Source organism: Oryzias latipes, chromosome 13 (assembly GCF_053564925.1).
Source record: "Oryzias latipes strain Hd-rR chromosome 13, Olatipes_Hd-rR_3.1".
In the NCBI taxonomy this organism is placed as follows: Eukaryota; Metazoa; Chordata; class Actinopteri; order Beloniformes; family Adrianichthyidae; genus Oryzias; species Oryzias latipes.
This window is the reverse complement of record NC_136249.1, coordinates 22,673,457-22,686,173: the sequence shown is the minus strand read 5'-3', so window position 1 is coordinate 22,686,173 and position 12,717 is coordinate 22,673,457. Positions and strand designations below refer to the sequence as shown.

Here is a 12,717-nt window from a genome sequence, read left to right as displayed (position 1 = left end):
TATTTCTTTGCTCATCGTAGAAGCTTTGTCCTTAATGCTGCTTTTTCATAAAAAAGTAACATAAACAGCTTCTTTGCCTTGAGAAAAGTAAAACTATGCTGTTAAAAGTCTGTTTCACATGTATATATGGAACAAAATGTTTCATTGTACATTATTTTCAACAATCCTGAATACAGAAATGACACATTTACAAATTCTACGAGTTCTGTGATGACACAACATCAAAATTTGTTCATTCAAAAAAAAGCTCTGACTACTCAAATTCCAATGATACATCTTTTTTGTTCGTTAACACATCTCTACACAGATAAGGGGACTGGGGACTGAAGGGACACTTCTGAAGCAGCTTTATGGTTTGAGGCCAAGACCATCATCAGGAATGTGTCAGGTCACAGTCTGCAGAGCGATCCAGCCAACCAATGTCAGAGCAAATCACAGCGCAGGGGAGCATTCAGCTTACCGCAACCTGACAGTGGAGGCCTGTTTCCATAGCAACACCCATCACAAGGGTGTGGGGGGAGGTGGGTACAGAGGGGCGGTGAAGCGCCTTCATGCAGACAGAGAAAAGGATGAAAGAGAGAAAGGACAGAGACATTTCCGGAGGGGGGTCGGGAAATGTTGCTGACTGATTTAAAAAAAAATCTCAAACCAAAAGAGTACCCCCCCCCCCCCCCCCCCACACTCAACACACACACATGCACAACAAACGTGCACTCTTTGTATCCATGCAACAGTCCTCCGCAGTTTATGGTCTGAGCCACTCAGCGGCAAAAAGGAGCCAAATCCTGAATGGTGAGTTGCTTCAATGAAAGCTCTGAATGAGATTTTTCACAGCGGCAAAGAAATGAATGAAGACGGTGTCTCTGAATGGTGGTGGTGGTGGTGGGGGCTGTCTGGAAGGAGAAAAATCTTACCTGCCAAACTAAATCCAGATTCAGCAGGAGAGCACTCCTAATTCCTCTCCCAGCAGGACTCATTGAGCCGCCGACAAACCACAGAAAAAGGAATTCATGGTGGAGGTGGGACAATGTTTGTGTATAAGCCCCCAGAACTTGTGTTCCTAAGCTCAGGTGGGTGGAGGGCGTCAAGCGCAGAGGTTTGATCGTTTTTTCACTGAAGGCTTCACTCTTTGTCCACGTCCACTTTAGAGCATATTGCATTGTTTAAATCGTTTGACTATGTTTGTGACGCTTTTGTCTTATCTTAGCGATAAGTCAACAATTTATCTTCTATAGTTGATTCTACTGTTAACATTTATTTATTTTTAGGTAAAAAAAAATTAAAGACTGTGCATATAATAAAATGCTTTGATAAATTCAAATGAGACTAAAGAAAAACATTTGATCAGACTGAATAGACAAGCATGCCATGTTTGTGGGCTTCTGCATTTCTTCAATTGTGTCAATTATGTGCTGACACATTCCCTTCAGCAAGAAAAAAAGAAAAACCTTTGACCTCTGACAACCTTTTCCTGATGGCCTTCCATGGTGAGCCACTCAGACAGGGAGCACAGAATTCCCAAAGAGCTCTACTTCAGTGTGCTGCATCCTCAGAGTATTATCCCATAAGGTTTGAAGTTTAGCCTGCCGGAGCTTACTTTGGATTTTTGTCTGTTACTGCTGTCACGCACAAAAAAAAACACACAAAAAATTTTATTTTTATTTTAAGTTGTGCTGCATGAAATCTGCTCCTCCTCCTTTTTGTGAAAACATATTTATTCCATTAGCCAAAATAATCAAAAAATGATTTATTTTCTCCAATTTAAGACTAGTGAAACACAAATGTCTGGTCCCCGGGAGATATATATATATATAAAAAAAAATCCAGACCATTTATTTTATGTAAAACCTTTGTCATTCTATGTGAAGGCTGGAGCAGATGATGGGCAGCTGCAGGAAGCCTGCATTGATAAGAATGATGAAGGGCATTGCGCGGATATAAGGTATGTGTGTGTCCCAGTATGAGGCCAAAGGTGAACGGCAGTGTGGAGGGCAGAGTGAGGCTGTAATTGTGCTGATATTGCTCAATCTGGTCTGATTGATAAGCAAAATGAGGTTTAGGACACAGCAAAAAGAGGAGGAAGAAGAGGAGGTCTGCTGCTCTGTAATGGCTGCATGATGTGCTGCTCTTTGACAGAAGGCCCCTCATGAATAATACAATCTAATTCAGCCCTACTAAGATGGGGGCAACTTTAAATGGGACTGCCGAGGCTTAAATCCATAATCAGCAAATTGTGCATTGCGATGGAGACAGTCTGTCGTCTCTCCTTCCTCCTACTGGATCAGCTGTTTAACAGGCCACAGGAGTGCACCATCATATTTACATTTTCTCCTCATCGAGAAATAGCCAAATATAAACATTTTAGTGCTACCATGAGAATTCTAAAATGGGATGGTCTGAAAAAGAAAATCAAATGTAAAGAAATGACCGTGCACACGTTAACACATGCCTAGACAGTGAGAGCATCACTGCATTCTTCTCACTTCTGGACTGCATCTTCATCATTCAGTTTCTCCTGCAGCACATTATCACACAAGATGAGAGAAAATCCCCCCAGAAAGATAACCAGTTGATTGTCCAAGACAGGAGAAGTCTTCAGACAAACGCCTATTCTGTTACAGAGTAACCATGTTTCCACCATCCACAAAAATCATGGTTTCATTTGTGGTTCTTCTGTCCAACCAAATGAAAGGACCGTCTTTCAGATCGTTTTTTTGCTTTTACCAGCAATAACTTTCACGGAGGTGGGATTTTGTTAATAAATGCATCTCTACAAGATAGTTTTGTTTGATTGACGTTCATGGGCACAGATTATTAAGCACCTTTTTGTTGAAAGCAGAGCACCTTCACTCCTCACTTTGTCAATGATTTGAAAATGTATTTCCCTAAATCAACTTTTGTACTTTTCTTTGGTGCAATATATTACAAATAATTCATTGTAATAATGTTAGAAAGCTCATTTATTGCCATTCTTACTGTTGCCACATTGTTAAAGAATTGTGCATTTGTCTCTGCCGATGTGAGAAGGATCTCTGGAACACTAACTGAATCCATGTACATCTACCCAACAACTAAATTCTTTATAGTAACCAGTTCATGTCTGACTTTACCTCCAATGATATAAAACATTTTCCTCAATTACTTTTCTGTTCAAGGTGATACTAAATTGGGTCCTGGATTTAACAGTATGTTGCATGAAGGGGAAAAAACAAAATGTAGTTGTTTTTTATGTATGACTATACCCTTTGTTACTTAGTTAATGTGATAATAGCCCATAACTGTCCAGTCAAGTTCAGTGCAAACATCCTTAGCCACTATTAACGTGTCAGTCATCATAAGTCAGCGACTTCAATTTGATCCAGTCTGCACCACCTTTGTCATAAGAAGGACCTCAAATGTGTTAATTACACATGTTAATTGTTGTTAATTACTTTGCATTTATTCAATTTAAAAACTGTTTTAAAAACCTTGTTTCTGCTTTTACCTACCGTGTGCAAAGAAGAGAGCACATATGAGCACAAACACACAAATAGGAACTGAGATGACTAAATAAAAAAATGACAGCCGAGTATCTTGGGAAACAGGTTCTGTGCAGACGCAGCAAACCCATTCAGATGCAATTAGCACATGGAGCTTAGAATGTTGATCGAATGAAGACCCAAGACAGATAACTGCATAGATTTTATTTGAACAGGAAGATGGAAAAAAGGGATAGACAAGCATGCAAGTAGCTGTTGAAAGCTGGGTTTACACTTTAGGTAACCGTCAACATGTCATTAACGTGTAACTAAACAAAGACAGTTGAATAAGATCCACAGCCCGTCACTTATCAATCCTACCATTGATATCAAGAGAAAAAGAAAAGATCAGCATGTTAGCTGTGTATATAAGTGAAAAAAAAACTTTTTTTTTGATCCAACATCCTCTCTTTCATAAATGTATCAACCCTACTAGAGAAAAAAAACAAACAACCCAAAACCCTATCATAATACCGCCACCGTTACCTTCAAAAACTGCATTAATTCCATTATAGTATTTTTATATATTAACCACCAGCCCTCTATCTTTAAAACACCCAACTAATCAAATATATATTTCAATTCTGAAAAAACAAAACTTAAGTACCGAGGTGTACTATGGTAGATTTCTAATTCTTTAAATCAAAATCGTTTTTAAATCATCTCAAACTTCATTTTGGTTCCCCAAAAATTTATAGTAAACGTTAAAACCCATAAAATGTCCCTAAGTCACAGTTTAGAATCCTATACTGCCACCTAGTGGAGATGTTCACTACTACAAAAACAAAGGAGCCAGAAAACCCGGAAAGGTTCCTTCAGAACCTGCATGATTTAAGGCTCTGTGATGCAGGACAGCCTACAGGTTTTGGTCGTTCTCGTGGAAGCGGTGGAGGTGGTCAGAATACCTGAAAGAAAAGGATTTATTTGATTGATGCAATTTCCTATTAAGTTATTATTATTATTTTTTTAACGTTTAGATGCACGCTTACTTTTTAGCACAGAACGCAGTGCAGTCTCTTCCAATACTCTCGCTCCAAGCAGTCTTGTACAGCACCTGGGCATTTTTTTAAAAAGGTGGTTAACACCTGGTTTGACCAAACCTGTGCACTAGAGTGTTTAATTGACCCACCAAGAAGACCAGACAGTGCAGGAACAAGGTGTAGAAGAAAGCAACAGTCCTGGCCATCTTGTTGGAGAGAATCACACGACCCTGCAGACAGAAGTCTCAAAGTTTGAGACACAACAACACATGACAGGAACTGTAAGGAGAGTTAAACTCACCAGGCTGAGAGTTGCTTTATCCCAAGGACTGAGGCTCAGGTATCGGCGCTGGCGCTCCTGGAGACAACACAGAAAAAAATTAGTAAAATGAAAAAAAAAAATGAAAAAATTAAAAATGAATTCTAGTGTCACTTTTTCTGGAATCTTAAAACTACATATAAAAGCAAATCTGCACTTCACATACAAAAAAATATGCCACTTTTTAGTGGCAAAGTACAATTTTTTCTATGACAAAAATCACAGAGAAAACGTAGGGAAAAAAAATACAGTAAAAATAGATACTCTGTTGTCTGTATTAACAATTTACTATCATTTTTATCTTGAATAAAAAAAAGAAACAAAGAAAATGATTGCAGTATTTTAAGTCTGATGATTTTTCATATACCCAGTGGGAAACGTGGTTCTGTTTGGATGAACACAGAACTGATATCCTGGCAACAGTAAAACATTTTTAGACCAATTAGGTGGAATTGAAGAATTTCTCACTGGTTGATAAACTTATACTGCTTTAGATCATCCTTTTTGGGGCAAGTATTTTTCTGCTTCCCTTATAACTGGTATAATTAAAACAGGTTCATGTAGACTTGAATAAAATATGTAAATGATATAAAATCAGATGCTTTAAAATAAGCAATGTTTGTTTAAAAAAACAAAAAAAAAGCTTCTTTTAGATGGGAAACAACAAACACATCAACAAGGACTGAGGTGAGGTAATTTGAGAGCAGAAACGTCATGGATTGTGTGTGTATGTGCTATACCCTCTTGCTGAAGGAGGCAAATGGATCCAGTCTTTCTTCATACTGAGAGGAGTAACGCATCACTGTGTCATCGCTCCCGCCAGCCTAAAACATAACAAAAACACAAAAACTGAGACGTCCTTCCAGCTTTAATCTGATTTTCCAGACAAAAACAAAGAGGAATCCCCACATCTGTATGAAAGTCACAATGAGGGACTCACTTTTCCCGGGTAGCTCTGCAGGAACTTGATTTTCTCGTAGAGCTTGATGTTGTCGGCCCTCAGGCTATCCAGCTCATTCTGCAGGGCCTGCATGGTCTGCTGCAGGGAGCGATTCTCCTGCAGGAGGAGAGGAGTCGCAGGCCAACGAAAGGGGTCAACAGTCACGTGAAGCAAAGACAGGTCGTCTGCGGCGGTTATTCACGAGGGTGTGAGAAACTCACAGCTTCCAGCTCCTGGTTACGGGAGCGGAACCGCTCCCTTTGGCTGGAGATGATGGCGAGCAGGGAGTCCATCTGACCCTGAGGAAGCTCCGTGTTGAGACTCACGCCTGAACCTGCTGACAACACACAGAGGAGTTGTTACACGCCACGACTCAAGTGAAGACATCAAAGACTTCCAGGCACACTTTATCTGATTATCCTGAATGAAAATGGAAACAACGCCGTTTAATTGCAGCATTTACTTCAAAGGGAAAATTTTTTGAATTGAGCGTGGAGATGAAACGAAAAACTTTCAACAAAACGATGCACCTTTTCATTAAGTGCATTCTGCCTTTCTAGTAGGAAAAAAACTGTAAATCTTAAGATCTGCAGGGAGGAAGTTTTCCATCAGCATCAAAGCTGCACATAAAATCAGTTTAAAACATTTTGTAGCTTCATATAGAAAAAAATAAAAACTATCAGCTTTCCAGTCCAACCTCATTCATAGTTGTAGCTATAGTCAGTTTTGTTGAAACATCCTGGATTCTGCCCAAGACGAACTCATTTACAGACCAATCAATTTGTCTCATCTCCTGAATTATTATCCTTCCAGTTCCCAGGAAGTTTTTTTCTACGATGATAAAATTGAAATCAAATGATCTTGATATGGTTAACGAGTAAACAAAGCCTTTTCTTTGCTTGAATATCCTCAACTTTTACTTTTTGCTCCAAACTTTGGATAAATCAAAGATTTTACCAGCAAACGACGCAGAGGCCTCCTTAATGGGATCCGGGATGTCCCTCATGTTGCTGATCTCCGATCCGTCCGCTTGGGGACGAGGCAGGGAGGACATGGCCTGGATGGTGCCCAGGTCATGCTCCAGCTTCACTATGAGCTCCTTTTGCTCCGAGCTGGTCCGCACCGCAGCAGAGAACTCTCCCTGCAGCTCAGAGTAACGTCCTGTCAGGAGCAGAGAATGTCGAGCGTTATTCATTCATTTTGTTCAGATAATCAGTAATCCTTCGGAAAACTCACCTGAAAAAGATGAAAAGAGCTGAAAAGGAAAAAAAAACGACTGCTTTTTTGTTTCTAGTTTCCAACCAAATGTCTCTTTTTCTCTGAGAATACTTTTGTTTTTCAAACCCCCAAATATTTTCCAACAGAAAAGAAGCACACAACAGAACTCTGTTAGTATTTGTATAAAAGAGATTTACTTCAATTATCACACCTAGGGTGCAAGTGAATAATAATGATGAATCAAATGTCAATCATAACAAATACATTGTGAACGTTTCATACAGTGATATTGCTTTTCAATGTTGCAGAAGGGACTGTTTTACAGTGCTGAGAACAAACAACATGATGCGCTTAGTAAATAGAAAGATAAAAGAAACAATGATACATGAAAAAAACAGAAAACAAAGGGAGACCCCACAGGAGGAAAAAAAGAGCATCTCATGAGTGACAGAAGTGCTGAGGAAACAACTTTCAAAGGAAAAAAACACACACATCCCTTTACAGTCATGCAGCCTTTTGTACTACAACAAACACATACTCGCGCACACACACACACACACACACAAAAATTAAGATGAGGAAAATTATTACTTCAACGTTGTTGATGGATAAGTTGGAGAAAATCCTCTAAAAACTTGCTGAAGCCTCAACAAGCATCTTAAAGCTTTCCAAAAGAGGAGGAGGAAGAAGAGAAGGGGTGGAAGGGTGAGGGGGGTGGGTGAAGATCTCCCCAGGTCATTTGGTCATCAGACTACACTGTGGTTGAAGCTATGGGTCAAATGAAGCAACGACGCTAGGTAGCAATACACAAAAACTTCTGTCGGCGACCTTTCAACAGAAGTGGAAAAAAACAAACCAATGTCACTTTTTGGCTTTTGCGTCTTTTCTTTAAGTCGTGCGAGACTCGACCTCGTGTTTATCGTCTCAACGTCGGTCTCGGAGTAAAAATAAGCAAACAAAGAAATGGCCTAAGACTTCCAAATTAGCCGGCGCCATTGCGAGTGAAAGGAAAACGCACGCGAGTGGAAGGGATGGGGGGGTTTAAAGATGAGTGTCTTGTGCTGTATAATGTGAACATGTATAACTGAGTGTGCTATGCATACAGCACCACTGATTCAGAAAGTGTTTCCTTACAAAACCCACTTCATAAGATATATTCTAAAAGTATTACAAAAACATCTGAGGTTTGTCTTTTTTTCTTTTTTTTTTCCTGAATGTGACCAGTGCTGCTTTTCCGGCTTCCATCACAACGAACGTGTCAAAATGAAGAACCACTACTTCAACAGATCATACAGTAAAGCTTTACGACTTCAGAAAACATGATAAGATATACAGCATTTGTTACACCTTTACAATGTTATTCAACAGTGTATAGAATCATCTGATTTAAATTTGTAGAAAAATATCTGTGGATCATGGAAAAGTCCTGAATCGTCCCTTCTCTTCTCCTGCCTTCAGACAAAAAGCACACTGTGACAATAGTGAATCAATCAGCTACTCGATTGACTGTATTTACACATCTCTCTTTTTTTTTTTTTCCAAATAAGCATTAGAATTGGCACACTTCATTATCAATACCTGTAGTGCCGCAATTCATGTCACAGCAAACCTGACACAAACAGAAAAATACAAAATGCCCCGTGAATAAATTCAGTGTTATTACAGTGTATGCTGATTCTACATGCTTCCTCCTTCATTCAAAGCTCTGGCCTTTCGCTGATGGTTCGTTTGAGTACAACATAAGAAAAAACTTGAGGGGGGGGGGATTATACAAACATAGACAATAGTTTGAAATGATACCCGGACTCCAAAAATGACTGCAGCTCAGTCGTAAAAACCTTTTCTTTCCTCCCGTTACTAGCAAATACACACAAGCTTCCACAGAGAACGCGTTGAGTACCAACATGAAGACCACCAGAAGAAAACTTTGGACCAGGGTGAGCGATTGATGATATCACTAGCTTGGTGCCCTGCTTGGCAGATAAAGGCACAAATCTGATGATGGTTCAGGTGAGCTGATGGACCCTTGAAATGTTCCAATAATCCGTGTGGTCATCCAGTCCCAGCGGTCCAACAGAGGCCCTTCAGGGAGGACAGACGTCTCACATCTGCTCTCCCGGAGAGGAGCCCACGTTGGAAAAGTTTTACAATTATCAGATTATTATTAGAAAATCCAATTCTGATCAATGGATTTAATTGAAGAACAGCTATGGCTGATGGTTGTAATCTGTACTATACAAGAGAAGTTTGATAAGAATAAAGTCTATGACGAGATGAGAATGGGTCCAGCCAAATTACGTCTCCATTTTTAGTGTCAATGTGAGTCTGTGCTTGGTTCTCAACCACACATTTTTTTTTCTTTTTTCTTAAAAGGCATAAATGTCCCAGACTTCTGGGATTTCCGTTGTAGTGTTTGCAGACCCTGTCCAAGGTTTCAGTCATAAAAAGATCTCGCTAAGTGCTTTGTTACGAACTGCAATAGAAATTCTGCATAATCATAGGCTGGCTATCTCTGCTCATTGTGGCGCAGCACTCCTGCTAGCTGGTACAATTCTCTAATCTCAATTTGGCAGATATGACCTCTTTTCAACACAAGTTCTCAAGTGAGGTAATTCCACTTGACCAATTTGATAAAAAGTACAAACTTGGAGCAGTTATTATTACATTGGCGTGATTAATAAGATGGGCGACATTTGGCTGCATGCCTTGCCAAGCGTTAGTGTTGGGCTTGCCCAAGGGGGGGGTTAATATATAAAAAGGATCAGAAAACAGGAGAAAAAACAGAAGGATTAGGCTATTTGATATCTACTGATCTTGATATGTCCTTTGATTCTCTAGCTAGCATTTGAAGAGTATAACAGTTGTGGTAAGAGCTTTCTGCTTATGGGAGCATGAACCGTAGCAAAACACGTTTTCAAAGCTACTGAAATGACACTAAACTTTAGGTTTCATGAATATACAAACAAACGAGAACTAGTACATCTTTGTAAATATTAACCAATACTGCCGGCAGTCTATACGCTAATAAAAATGTTACTTGCCCTCAGGAACAGTATAATCCCTTAAAAAATTGACAACTTGTATGATAAGACATTAAATGAAAAAAAAATACAGCACCTATAAATAAGCAGAATAAAAACCAAACTATAAATGCAAAATAGCAATAAAACCAAGCTACAGTAAATCATAATACACTACTTTGTGAGAAGATTAATGTAATGGTAACGCATCAAACAGCTTAAAGAAGGGTGTCAGTTGTGCACTAGTAGTGTGTGCAAGTAGATACGAAATATGACCCCCACGCATTGGATTACACGAAACGCTCCTCAATCTCACACACGCATGTGTCAACAGGCATGCGTGGATCCGCGCAAACACGCACAAAAGGGGAGGCAGTGGGCTGACAGGCACTGAGGGCTTGTGTGGGACAGGGAGGAGGTGATATGCCTTATAATTTTGTAGTGTATACAGTAGAATTTAATGCAAAAAAGACTTACATCCCTGGATACAGGAGAGACTGGAGGAGAGTGGCAACTACTCACACCAGGGTCAGGGGGAACTCACTTCGACAGCAACCAGCAGAAAGTACACAAGTTCAGCAAGTTTGCTTGCTTAAACCCTTTTTTCAGTCAATAAAATTATTATTTTTTTTATACTTTTTTTTTCTCTTTTAAATTCAACTGAGTGAATTGACCTTAACCCTGACTTACATGCAGGCAAGCAAAAATGCACACAAGAAGACAAGTATTCACACACACTCACACACTCTTCCTGATTTGGCCTATAAAAGATGAGTTTGTGAACAGAAACTGTTTTTTTTCTCCATTTTTCCAGAGGTGCAGACACAGACGCCAGCAGGTCCAGTGCTGGATTCAGATGTGCACCGCCTGAATCGACAAAAGAAATGTTAGACAGCTACAGTACTGCTGGAATTTCTTTGTACTGTATTTTGAGAAAAAAAATAAAAAATTCCCAACAATTTAACGTTTTCTGTTCTTAGTTTGTACGGATTAAAATGCTTTCCAAAAATTAAAATAAAATAAAAAAAAATCACTATTTTGTTCTCTTTAGAGTCAATAGACTGTGCAATCTCTTATTGGCAACCAGATAGCAGTATCAGAAACAGATCATCCTTCATCCTAAAAAGAAAGGTCTAAGGAGGCAAAAAAAAGAGGGTTCCTTCCTTCCTCTTCAGGTGAGTACGTGTGTTTGTGATGAACCTCAGATCCTTCTGGCCATCCCATGGCCGTCAGCAGGATAGGCGACGCAACAGGTCTAAGTTCATCAGTCAGTAACCCCCGGCAGCTCAGCCAGCAGGCTTTGAGTGTAGGAGTGACTTAAAAAAAAAAAAACCACAAAAATAAATGCTGCCATTGAGAAGAGAGCGCGCACACACCCACACACACACACACGCATTCTCTGAGTGTGTATGCATGCAAACGCATACACACAAACAGGTGCACACTGACACAACCCCCCCCCCCCCCCCCAACACACAAAACACACACGCAGTGAGTGAAAAAGGCAAAGGGTTTGTAACAGTCACTCTACAGTGTGAAAAATGAGGCATCTCACTGAGTGAGGGGAGGTTTGTGGACACTTGGGAAGTGACAAGAAGAGCGGAAAAAGAATCTCCTTTAACAAAGTGAGAGTTCTTGTAAGAGAGTTCCTGTCTCTATCTATCATCTATCAGTGTCTATCACTGTGACAGCTGCTGTGTCAGGCCTTGCCTGTGTCACTGAGTACAGGTTTCAACCCCAGCTGTGGGTCAGACCCCAGCTCAGGACGAATCAGTCTGGTGCACCAGTGGCTGGTGATAGGGGGGGAGGTACAGCAGGGCCAGAGGCCAGCAGGACGGCTAAGTGCTTTTCTCAGTACAAAAACAAATATCAGTTAAAAAAAAAAAAAAAGAGAGGAGAGACACTTAAGTTATCTTATTTTGTTCTTCTATGTATTCAGTAAATCTTCTTTTAAGGGCTTTTTTTCCCCCCTGACCACTCTTTGTTTCTTTCCTCTTTTTTGGAAAGCTTCTACGTAATAAAAATGGCTGCTGAGCTTGACTTTGGCTGTGTCCAACCTCCAACTGGAACAGAGCAGGAGGGGTCCAAGGTTAGAGGTTGTGAGGTTAGGAGACAACGGGGATGAAGGACAGTCAGGGGGAGCTAGAACTCCCACTCTGAAGGATCCTCTTTGCTTGCAGCCTTCTCCAGCCTGTGGATGATATTATTGAGATTGGCTGCTTTCTTCTTGCGCAGATTGTTGTCCCTGGGGTTTCTGGCGGGGCCAGAGGCTGGGAGAATTGTACTAGAGGCAGAGCCACCGGAGGACGCGTCTGTAAGCCCAAAGAGCCCCAGTCCACTCTGCCCACAGCTGGAGCCTGGCCCGGCTAAGCCTGAGGTGGTGCAGTCTAACTGGGCAGGGGAATTATTAGAGCCCCCTGCCTCAGACTCTGCCTCCATGTCGTGGTCCTTGCATCCTCTGGGGTCCTCCATGCCGATGCCTAGTCCGTGGCGAGTCTCCGCTGTGCCCTCAGACTCTGTGCCATCACAGCTATCCCCTTCCCCTGATTTGGACCCACGGAGGGAAGGGGAGCCCCCCTCGCTGCCAGTCCCCACTCCTCCGGCTGCCTGGATTTCCTCTATGAAGAGCTCTCTTCTGATGCGTGACCTATTGGATAAACATGAGTTCAGTCTGACTTGTCAAACATGGCCTTCAGTTAATGAAATGTCAGCGTCTTCAGCT

The 12,717-nt window shown here is 40.8% G+C and overlaps 2 protein-coding genes across 9 annotated transcripts in view; both read right to left on the bottom strand.

Annotated features, from left to right (window-relative positions):
- Nucleotides 1-3,668: 3,668 nt before the first annotated feature.
- Nucleotides 3,669-7,167, bottom strand: cux1b (cut-like homeobox 1b). The gene is made up of 8 exons (XM_020708242.3): nucleotides 6,715-7,167; nucleotides 5,979-6,094; nucleotides 5,758-5,874; nucleotides 5,558-5,641; nucleotides 4,800-4,856; nucleotides 4,648-4,728; nucleotides 4,508-4,572; nucleotides 3,669-4,423 (listed from the first exon to the last, which is right to left on the bottom strand). The coding sequence occupies exons 1-8, from the start codon at nucleotides 6,950-6,952 to the stop codon at nucleotides 4,375-4,377; spliced, it is 807 nt and encodes a 268-aa protein (XP_020563901.1). The 5' UTR covers nucleotides 6,953-7,167; the 3' UTR covers nucleotides 3,669-4,374.
- cux1a (cut-like homeobox 1a) overlaps nucleotides 7,147-12,717 on the bottom strand; it is a 56,315-nt gene continuing 50,744 nt past the window's right edge. For all 8 annotated transcript variants that reach the window (XM_011482510.4, XM_011482509.4, XM_011482512.4 and 5 more), the window contains one exon: nucleotides 7,147-12,642. In XM_011482510.4, coding sequence (XP_011480812.1) covers nucleotides 12,138-12,642 — 505 coding nt within the window. In that variant the 3' untranslated portion in view covers nucleotides 7,147-12,137. The remainder of the gene's footprint in view (nucleotides 12,643-12,717) is intronic.